General features: G+C 42.2%; 1 protein-coding gene across 1 annotated transcript in view; it reads right to left on the reverse strand.

The window, feature by feature from the left end:
- ZFYVE26 (zinc finger FYVE-type containing 26) overlaps window positions 1-11,836 on the reverse strand; it is a 69,171-nt gene that overhangs the window by 39,147 nt on the left and 18,188 nt on the right. Inside the window, 9 exon segments of the mRNA XM_025201367.1 lie at window positions 1,570-1,734; window positions 2,371-2,490; window positions 2,666-2,929; window positions 3,545-3,743; window positions 5,674-5,825; window positions 7,186-7,254; window positions 9,165-9,254; window positions 10,182-10,838; window positions 11,702-11,836. The exon segment at window positions 11,702-11,836 is cut by the window's right edge and continues 16 nt beyond it. Coding sequence (XP_025057152.1) covers window positions 1,570-1,734; window positions 2,371-2,490; window positions 2,666-2,929; window positions 3,545-3,743; window positions 5,674-5,825; window positions 7,186-7,254; window positions 9,165-9,254; window positions 10,182-10,838; window positions 11,702-11,836 — 1,851 coding nt within the window.

Below are 11,836 nucleotides of genomic sequence, written 5' to 3' on the forward strand. Positions count from 1 at the left end.
CAAAAGTGTGCAAGTCCCAAAATACACCTCATTATCCAGTGCTAAATTACTGGTGGGGAGGATGATCAGTTCAAACAGTCCTGGAACACTGCAAAAGTTCTCAAGTTATTAAAAATTTAAAGGTGAATACTAGCATTTATCATCATTTTGTTGGGTGAAAGAAAACCTAATGTGAAAAAGTAGAATCAGAACTTGAGTTTACTTAAAGGTAAATCTTAAAACAGAAGTTATTTTTTCCATCCAAGCTAATGCTTCCAATTTTTAAAAATGTACTTTAAGAAAAAAAGAAAACAATGAGATTTCCTTGTATTACAATGATTGCCACCTTCTTATTGAAAATGTTTAGGTTAACACAAACTAGATTTACACTACTTATATTTTGCTTTTCTCCCTGCTTGAGAAAATGCAGCCTAATAAATTTCACTTTTGTTTATGGTAAACTCCAATTTTAGCTCAGTGGTGCAAGGTTTGAATTGCAAATATTTGGTGTTGATTTATACATGTATCTCACAACAGCATTTGTGTAGCAATACAACAAGTATTGCTATTAGTTAGGGCTGTGCGAAGCTTCGGTCGCTGATTCGATTCAGCAGAGATTCGGCCCAATTCGGTGGCTGAATCTCCAAATCTGACTCGAATCAGGAGACCCTTTAATCTCTCTGAATTGAATCGGAACCCTCTGAATCAATTCAGAAAGATTTGGTGATTCATATATAGACACAGCTCTAAATATTTTGTTTTTTTTACATACCTCAAGGTACCAGGCACGACTCGTGAACACTGCGATGCTGGGGCCGATGGAGTGTCCCACAGGAGTGCAGAGGAGCCCCTTGCAGGCTTAGTGGCGAACCCAGAAGTGGACCAGAATTACTTCCGGTCCACTTCTGGGTTCGCCACTAAGCCTGCAAGGGGCTCCTCTGCACTCCTGTGGGACACTCCATCGGCCCCAGCATCGCAGTGTTCACGAGTCGTGCCTGGTACCTTGAGGTATGTGGAAAAAACATTTAAAAGCTGTGTCTATGGTTGAATCGCTGATGCTCTGAATCAACATTGAATCTTTAGATTCAGATTTGGCTGAATCAAAATCGGGACAGTGATCCGAATCAACAAATCAAATCACTGTCCCTGATTCGGGCCAAATCCAAATCAAATAGGGCCTGTTTCACACACCCCTACTGTTAATATTCTAGGTCTACCAAACTCTATTTGCTTATTTCAGTTTCAGCAGGTATACAAAGGTATAACAGCTGTACTGCTATCAAATGATACTGATACAAGATGTTAAGACAGAAGCGTTACATGCTCCTGTAGGTGACACAAACATAGTAAAACTTCTGTAAGTTTAATCTAGTTTCACATTCAGGGTTAGTTACAGCGATTTAGCTATCCTGTACTGCTACAGAGGCATGAAAATTTAACAATTACATCATAAGAGCTGACACAAAATCCTGAGTTGCCATTACTCCTCTCCTTCTAAAGCAGTTAAAAAATAAATTTGTCCACATCCAGTTTTTTACAAGCATGTTAGCACTAAAAAACCTTGCAAACAAAAAAATACATGCAACTCACCAAGAGAATCTTCAACTTGTTTCAGTGTTTCCAGGATTTCATCAAGGCGCTGTGCTAAAACAATCTGATTAGCAATACCATCTTCAGTCAGGGTAGGATAGCACATCTGCAAGAAGTCCACAATATTGCACTGAAAATGACTACTTATTTTTTCATCCGAGACTTCTGTTAAGAAACAAGAGAGTAAGAATAATGACAGTTAATACCAGGCATCAGTGTTTTTTTTATATCTAGAGGATCAAAAAACTAGGAGGAACTTTACAAGACTTCTAGTTTACTGACTCAAGCCCAGTCCAGCCCAACCAGAACAGAAGCTTTAGGTTTGTAAGTAGATAAAAACACTGAGATGTAATAGCTAGAGACAGACAGACCTTGTATAAAGGGACTTCTCAGGCAGAAAATTAAAGGCAAGGTCAAAACATCACACTTCCAAAGTCATATTTACCATACTTTGAGAGGTAAAATTCATGTACTACATTTAACTGCACCATTGTCAATCAAGTACCTATCTTTAAAACAGAATTCTTCTCATTTTTATTACAATAATGTAAATAATTTGTATGCCATCTGCCAAACTTGGCAACCCAACTACTGAGCCCCCTTTCCAAGTCACTTAGAAATAGAAACACCCTGTAAAAAGGTAATGGGAGTCAATACATATTCAAAACAACAACATATTTTCAGAAGCAAAGTGAAGACTGTATAAATGCTCCTTAACCCTGAAAAAATGATCAGCCACCAAGCAGAAGGCAAGAAATTAAAGGCTGGAAATTGGGAGAAGGGGATCCACATGCCAGTTACCTGATTTGGATTGCCCTTGTGACGTGAAAGGGTAGCTGAGAATTTTACTTATTTGCTGAAGAACTGCTGGGAAACCTCTTATGCCATCACAGTGCAGGAGAACGAAGTCAAGTCTTCGGCCTAAAAGAATAATTGGACAGGAAAGGCAAGGTAAGGGTTGAGGAGTAGGAAAACAATAGTAAAGTTGGAGCTTACACAAATGAACACAGCCAATTATTTTAAATGCCAGGAGGCAGGCAAACATTTCCTCACCCACCAAAGCCCACATAGATGGAGAGAGAAATGGGAGGCATACCCCTGGTTTCAAGGCTGTTATGCAAGCGTCGTTCTGCTGTTTCCAACAGCTGCTTGCAGGTTTTCCAGAGGTGGCACTGAGTGCAAGCTAAGTCAAATGCTGCCATCGCTGAAGGGCTGAGGTCCTCCAGGACTTCACGCAAAGGATCTGTGCATTCCAACTGGATGCAGCTTGTCCAAAAGTTTTCTTGCAGAGCAGGGACAAGGCTTCCAGAAGTGGCAAGCAGCTTATCAGTAACGTCAGAGATGGAATAAAATACCATGCCTACACAACCCAGCAAACAGTCACTGGTTAAAGCAGGCAGTTATTCTATGTCCCCCAGTAGCAATTATTCTCTAGTCTTTATATTAATACAACTCCCTTCTGGTCTGTTTTTTGCAAAAATGCTGCATGAGCTTTAATTTTAATTAGGCATGACTGTGAACATCTCACTGTTCCCAAATTGTTCTAGCCAATGTAAAACCCAGAACTATACCAGCACAGAGAGGTAATATGAATCATTCCAACAGCCACTACATTGTGCTCCTCTACATTGCCTAACCTCTGTTTATCATGTTGCTCAGTTTTCCAACTCTATTAGGATATGCAGAAATTCCCTACAGTTGCTTCTACCCTCACCATCATCTCAGCCTAGACAATCCTATACTACGCACAGACTGCCAGCTCCCTCTGATTCCTATTATTAAAACATGAAATACTGTTCCTTGCACAGTTTGTTGGGAAATCTCACTGTTTGTTAACATCATCCTATGTCAAAGTAGGACAATTTATTACTCCACTCCTGGTGCACTTATGTCCAAACTTTTCTCCTCATTTGTTTTCTGCCTCTTTGCTGTATCATTGTTCTTAATTTGTAAAATGCTATGATCCAACCCATACCTGCTGCAGCTGCACTCCCAATAGCCTGAAGCGTTGATCGGCCACTACCAGATTTCCTGAGGGCTCCAGTACCATCAGATGACTGATTCTCAATCTTATGCTCTACTTTTGCCATCTCCCGCACCACTTCCTGATAACGTTCCATGAAAACCAATTCACCATAGCAAGCTGAAGACTCCAGATTAAACATCAAAGCCACCTATAGGGGTAATGATGAATGCAAATGATGATTACATCACAATAACCTTTACACAGCCAATGTCTTACCAAAAACATTTTTTTAAAAGTCCTCAGTTGAAAACATATGAAAACAATTTCAGCTCAACAGGCTATTTTTATTCAGAAAGCTATAAACACTCAGAAAAAGACAAAACTTTGCAAATGGTGACACCTTTGCAATTAAACTTATGCAGCTCTGCTAGCCAATGACACAAAGCTATATTTAGATTCACAAGTAGCTTACAAAAGGGTATTTTAAGATTCCAATACATGATGTATTAAAAAGGATCAAGTAGAAATACTTGCTAAGCAAGAAACACCACCCAAAATATTCTGTGATGAGAGTATGGACAGATGTTTATTTGAAGCACTCCAAATCATACTCCAATTTCTGCTCTCCAGGCTGGAAAGCAGGCATTTATGCACGCCTTTCAGCCTCCACAGGTTCCCAAGGATAGCTGAGACCACAGGAGACCATATAGCTGTTGTCTATTTTGCTCTTAATCCCTATCTCCCCAGGAGATGGGGTGGGGAGCAGAGTAATATGGGGTACTGGAGGACTGAGCAACCCCCTATTGTGCTCTGCTGGAGGGTACAGCTATTTCAAGAAGCACATTGAAGATGTTCCTCATTTTTTTGAAAGCCATTTCTGAAATGCTTCTTCAATGTGAACATCTGAACTCTTGCTTCCTGGAGCACTTTAAAGGCACTTGGAGCACTTCAGACAGCATATCTATCCTTACATTAGCAGCCCACATAGCTTTGTTGGTTTAATACCCAAAGGGAAGGAACAAAAATTAAAGTCTGTTTCACAGCAATGTTAGCATCACTGGTGCTGAAAGCAAAGAAAGCAAAGCCCTGTGGGCCCCATCAACGAGAAGCAAATGTAATATCCTGTTTACTAGTTGAAAAGTACTAACAAGGATGACATTCACTTATTGATGATGCAAAGATTTGAAGCACTCCAAATCATACTCCAATTTCTGCTCTCCAGGCTGGAAAGCAGGCATTTATGTACACCTCTCAGCCTCCACAGGTTCCCAAGGATAGCTGAGACTACAGGAGAGCATATAGCTGCTATCTATTTTGCTCTTAATGTTAGGGCACTTAACACTGCCTCACACATTACACTTTGTAGAGGATTCAATTCTTGGAAAATGTCCTTAAGTGTTTCAGTAAGGGCTGTTTGAAAACTATATGCAGACACATATGGGGAATTCAAACTGAGTGTCACAATGCAAATGTTCAAACTGGCCAACTGCAGAGCTTCTAAGAGTCAGGGAGTTTTGCACAAAAGACCCTAGGCCTCCTGTGCTAACAATATAGACACAGAAACACCACCTTAAAAGCTTTTTGTCACACATAGCAGGCCAGGTCAGCAGCTAAGGATTTTCAGCATGGCACTAGAACAGCATAGCACACACCATGGAGATGGGGAGGGGGAGAGAGTCGCATCTTTCAATTCAATGACCATGAGTATCTTAAATGCTACCTCCCATTTGAGAGAGAGAGAGAGAGAGAGAGAGAGAGAGAGAGAGAGAGAGAGAGAGAGAGAGAGAGAGAGAGAGAGAGAGAACGCAAGTTAATATATGAGCTCTGCTTCTTCACTCAGATAAAGTGCTAAGCTAGAACAAGGACTGGTAAAGCCTCTGCAAGCTCTGAAAATTCAGGACCACACAAGTTTATCTAAAATTAAAAGAAAGCAACAGGTTGCTTGAGAGGGTGGCCTATGGTATTCTTGTTTCTCTCCTCCTCTTCTGCTACTGAATGCACTCTTGCACCTAAAGTTACACTCTATTCTTCCTCCCAAATTTCTGTCTATAGCAACTATCTGGCCAGTGCAGCAGGGATATAAATTCCATCAGCCACTGCCAGTTTATGCTTCCAAAGCTGTATAAAGACACAGTTACCTGATGAGCTTCTACAAAGTTCCCCCTCAGGATACAAGAGATGAGGAGCGACTCTGGTGGGGAGAGCATCATAGGAATGAGGGGGTTCTGCAGCTGAGGCTTCAGCCTACATTCCAGGTCACTCCAGCCAGACACAGTACTAGTACTTCCCTCTATAAGAGAAGAAGAGTGAATCAACATGCCAGATCATTGTGGAAAGAAAAGACTGTACCAGGCAATGCTTCTTAGCTTTAACATGAAAAACCCTACTTCAAAATTCTGTGCTGAGACATTAATTTTTAGGGGGGTTGTATAGAGGAAGTGACAAACATGCAGCTGTTATCACATGTAATATCTCCTACTACAAAAAAACCCCAGAGCACTTTGTGAAGTGCTAGATAAGGATCAATGTATCCATAAATTGGTTTCTACTGCACAAGTAGAAGCTGTTAAATGGGACATGGCAAAAATTACACAGCTGTTGAAGAAAGGAAGAAAGGAAAGCTTTTAACTGAACAATCCTAACCCTGTTAACATTCTCAAGGGATCTGCAGAGACTCCATATGGTCGTGAATGAGAAACGCTCACAGTCCATCATCCTTTCAGACTACACTGGGGCACTGATAGCAACAGAGGGACAAGCCTTGGGTATGCAATTGGTGAGAATGATTTGGGACCCTATGAAGGCAGGCCACCAAGGAACATCAAATGCTGATCTAGCCTAACTTTGCTTAGCTTGAAAAACTAGCCAAGACATACAACCTGAGGCAAGAGAGTCTGTCAGGCTAAAAAACTTGTCTTAACGGAAGAGCTGAAAATCAAGAGCAAACTTGAGACCTATTGCTTTTGATTTAAAAAATGCATCAGAATTTTTATGCAGCAGCATCCATACAAAGTAAACCAAAACAACTGCCAGCTAGAGGCAGGCAAAAAGCTATGAACCCACAAGGTAACAAACATGAAAAACAACCATAAGATAATCATAGCACTTGCACAACACTACAGTAGCAGATGCTTTAGAAAGGTAACTTGGCATCAGTTCAGACTCCTGACTAGTGCAAGTTTGGGACAGATTTTTGAAGGTGCAACAGCAAAAGTCATAGTTCTAGTTCCTACAGTAAGTCACTCAGCCCAGGTACACACAATTTGGTATTACTTCTATATATTGCAAGAAGGTAATTCAGGGGCATGGTGTTCCACTGTCTAGAAGAAAGCACATGCAGTCCTCTAAATCATTTTTCCTAAGAAATAATATGTTTTAAATTAAACTATATTCTACTAAGTCTGTTGCCTCCTTCTGTTTCACTGATCACTGCACTGTATACATAGCTGTGCAGAATCACAGATGCAGCAGGAAAATGCTGTTTCTTCTACTCCCCAAAAGGACACATCTGTGCTAATCAAAGTAAAGAAGAATTCCATTATGAAAGGAAACTCTGACTACATCCTGTAAAGAGAAGCAATGAATCAAATTAATGCAATCTCATTATGTAGTGAGGAAACCAAGAAATCCTTTCCAGATAATTTCAATACCTGAGGTACTAGTGCTTAATTCACTGCTCATACTTTCCAGCGATGGACTTGAAGTTCCCTCCTTAAAATCTAAAATGGAAAAATAAGAACTATATGTAAAAATCAAAACTGTTTTTCAGAGCAGAAAAACCTCCATGGGTAATAAAGATCATTAAGTAATAAGAAGATACCATGATGGGGTCCCTAGAGATGGACTACCCTGTAAGCCAGGGGAGGGCAAAATATGGCCTGCGGGCCAAATCCAGCCCGCCAGGCGATTCTGTCCAGCCTGCAGGGCACCTGAAAAGTTTAGAAAATTAATATTTATCACCTGCTCCTGGCTGCCTGTCATCTTTGACAGGAGACAAGGGCAGTAGGACCCAGGGAAGCCAGCAGGACTCAGAAGCAAGGCTGATCCAGCCCCGCCCCTCTGCCGCCTCCGACACCCACCCCAAAGCCTCTGCCTGCAGCCACTTTCACTGCTTCCCTGCATACCTGCTCCAGTACCACGTGGTCCCGGCTGCATGGCCGGATTGCGGGAGCACAGGGCCCGCACCAGTACCCCGAGGCCAGGAACGGGAGGAGTGAGTGTGCACGTGCACACATGCACAGTGAGGGAGGGGAAGATAAGGAGAGAGTGAGAGAGAGAAAGAAAGAAAGAAAGAGCGAGAGAGCAATGAGGGAGGCACAGAGTGCATGTGTGTGTGCAATGAGGCAGGAAGGGACTCTGTGTGTGTGTGTGTTCATAGGGCGAGTCACACAAGCACACCCCACCATTCCACATGCACTCCCCTCGCACTGCCATACATGCAGACCCCGACACCCATATCCCCTCATGTACCCCAGTCATCCTCCCCTGACACACATCCCCCCACAAGCCCCACATATCCACACACAGCCACTTGCTCCCTCACTCCATACACCTATTCACCCCCCACAAAATCCCCACAGACACCACCCCATGTCTCCCACAATATACAAGAGTAAGACTTCATTTTAAGTTATTGTGCAGTCACCCCTATGTACACTACACAAACATATAAACCAGGACAAAAATATTTTTTGACATCAAATTAATGAATGTTGTAGATGTTCAATTTTTAGACTATAATTTGGTATTTTTCTGGTTCAGAGATGGCAAAACCCGTTGCTGAAAGGAGTACTTCCAGGGGTAAGGGAAGGGACTTCTGTTGGCAAAAGGTTGGGGGTTAGGAGGCGGAACTTCCGGTCACAAGATGGCAACCAGGCAGCAGGGCACCTGTTAAAGGGCGGGGCTACCCATGCAGCCCTCAACAGCTTGCCAGAACTTAGTGGCCCTCCGCCTGAAATAATTGCCTGCCCCTGCTGTAAGCATATATGGCTCTCAGAGAAAAGAATGGGTCATTCCATTCTGGCTTTTTGTCTGCTAGTAGAGAATATCAGATGCTTCAGAGGAAAGCTGTCACCTTAATTTGTCCGCATCCAAAACTAGCTCTAGTTCTATAATACTTTACTGAGAGTGGGAAAGTGTCAGATTCTTCCCCCTGATCAGGTGATCATTTTGGTCTTGAAACAAGAAACCCCCGCCCCTGCCTCCTGCCACTTTTATCTTCACTGTTATCCCTATAGGTGCTGTTCTCATTCACAGTCATATTTATTTTCCTCTCTCCCCATCCCAAGCATCCAATAAACCTGCACCAGCAAGTGTCATAGAGCAATCAGATTACATGCAGAAGGAGTAATTACTTACACATTACCTTTTAATTGTATTAGCAGATTTTGGCATAAGAACAATTTTCCAAGTTGGAACAGACAGATACATTTCACACTGGCACACCAATGATACCTATCATGCCAATTAGCAAGCTAGAAGGGTGGGACTGGGCAGAGAAAACTAAGTCAGTGAGGCAGATAGTCATGCTTAGTTATACTGACATCTTGCTAAGGGTCAATTTCATTCTCTTGGTCACCTGACATCATTTGGGAGATGTAATTTCTAGACTTCCAGTTCCTCAACCCACCTGGCCTGTACTTTTGAGTTCGACTGCGCTTCCTGAAGCTCGAGCACCTGGTTAATGAGGAGAGTCTCCTGGAGCATGCAAGCTGATGTTCTGAAAGAGGAGCCATCTTAGTTAAGTACACACAAATGCACTGCCAAGCAGAAAAAAAAGAGTTGGAACAGAAAAAGCTTGTACCTAAACTAAAGATTTGGTGACATGAAGACATAATACCCAGACATAAGCACAGCAAATTCCACATTAGCTACCCCTACAGACTAAGATGTTCAGTTAAAAGAACTAATCCCAGAGGAGAGTAAATTAGCGCTAAGAGAAGAAACAAGGCAACTAAACCATGATGTATGATCAACAAAATGTTTCTAGTTTGTGACAACCATCGCCGCTTTTATTTTTGAAATATGCATATAAAGTGTCTAACATATACCTATTTTAGATCTTTCTACCTATTAAAAAGGTACTAATTATTGTTGTTCTTAGAATATCTGGAATTTCCATTGCTGCAGTCTGACAAAAATCCTGACCTACAAGATTAGTAATTAATAATCCTGATTACTAGACCAATCAATTGTCACATACAAAAGACCTAAACTGATTCACTGCTAAACAAGGCTGAAGGAAGGCAAGGCAGGAATTTGATATGGCCACTTTACCAATGAGAAATTTAAGGTATGAGGAGCATTTCTGACTACAAATTACATACATGGTTTAGAGGGTTTTTTTAATCTAATCTCTAAGAAATGGGAGAACAGAAGGAATGCTTATGGAACTGAGGTGCCACGTAGAAGTTAGAGCAGTCTTGAGAGCTGGATATGTCACCTTCCATGCTCCCAGTCCTGGGCCCCCAAAGCAAGTTCCATAAAGTGGGGTAAATTTGGGAAATGAACAAATCAGAAGCGACTCTGACACTATACTAAAGGCTTACACCCTGCTTAACACACTTGCAAACTACTCAATGTTTGCTACATATCTTTCAATTTATCAATCCTAACATTGAGCCTATCAAGCCCCAGTGAATCTTACCTGCATTTCTATTACTCATCACTACTTTGTAGCGCCAGTGAGCTTCAGAAAGGTATTTGGAAAACTGTGATACACGGATCCCAAAGCCATCCCTATTCACAGACAGATTCAAGCACTCCACTACCTCCAGCTCTTCACGGGGTGCATTGCTCAAGTCCCAAGGCAGAGAACTCTGAATTTCTTCCAGGTGATTGAGAAGCATCTTCAGAAAGGCATCCATCACCAACTCATCTACTAGAAAGCCAGTACCACTGCTGGTAAAGTGTTTCAGATCTAGACAGCTCGACCTGGAGGTCTCGCTATTCTCACCACTCAACTCTGAGCCTAGCAGAATCTGTGCAGTGTGGTAGACTGTTTGAGGGGCTTGAGGACACCTGTCCATTTTCCTTTCAGGCTGTACAAAGTGCTGTGGACTTTCTGAGGTAGAAGAGCCTCGGCTGGCACTGCCATCCAAGTTCCCAGCACCACAAGTCTTTTTATCAAGGTCATCCTCTTCTGCATAGTCCTCAGGCTGGAGTGTCTCTGTATAAAGATCGCTGTAGGAGACAAAAAGCAAGGAGAAGATGTTCTCCAGAAGCTCCAGGCGCAGAGGAGCAGGGACACCCCGTAAGAACTGCTGGCACTTGGCAAGGTATTGAGGAAAGACAGCTGAGCAATCTGTATATGTAAAAATAAAATTACATTACATTTACAAGATTTTCAGGAATTGTTCCCCCCCCACCGAACCATTTTACGATTCCATAATAGGGAACAACGTTTACAAGAATAGGAGAATCATGAGACACATTAAAGAACAAGACAGCAATAAACTTTACATCTGATCAGAATATTGACCAATATTAGTGGTATACGGGTGAATTTCTCTCCCTCAAAGCACATAAACATGAAGTGCTTTACAAGTTGTGGGTCAAGGGCAGGACAACCACCCTAGGCCCTGCGCTTTGGGGGGCCCCACGGAGCTGGGCGGAGCGGCCGCGGCAACTCTATGCTGCCACCAGCTTCAAGTCCAGACACCTGGCACCCCCCCCCCCAATCTGCTGCCAGCTTCCTTGCATCCGGGGGTGGAGCCCCACACAGGCTGATTTATCCCAGGCCCTGCTCAAATTGTCTCTGGTCAAGGATATGCACTATTCCTCCCCGACTCTGGTAATGTTCACCTTATACACCAGTGCACAGACTGATTACCTACAGTTTAGATTATGAAACCAATATTAGTTATAAGAAAAAATCCCAGCTACAACATCCCATTAACAGCAGCATTTCCCCTTTATGCAGCTTTTCTTAAATCTGAGGATCTTAAAAGGTTCTTCAAAGTGAATACCCAGTCTCTAACAATAATAGATGCAAATAGTAACACGTAACTTAGAGAGATGCTGTGAGATTTTTTTAGTAAGTGCTCAGAGCTCTCTGGATAAAAGGATTATATATGTGCACAGTTCCATATCACAATAATAAACCCATATCCATAGAATCATTAAAACATGCAGAAACCACTGAACCCGAACAAGGAGGCCGATTACCTGCCGGTTCTTTAAGATGGTCAGAGTCTTCAGGGATGTTGCTGAGGCAGCTGTGCATGCAATCCTTGCACTTCAAAGGTTTATGTGAATTCACACACAGTGCATAGATTGAATATTTCATGGCACAAAACGCCC

The sequence above is a fragment of the Alligator sinensis genome, unplaced genomic scaffold (genome assembly GCF_000455745.1).
Source record: "Alligator sinensis unplaced genomic scaffold, ASM45574v1 scaffold768_5, whole genome shotgun sequence".
Taxonomy (NCBI): domain Eukaryota; kingdom Metazoa; phylum Chordata; order Crocodylia; family Alligatoridae; genus Alligator; species Alligator sinensis.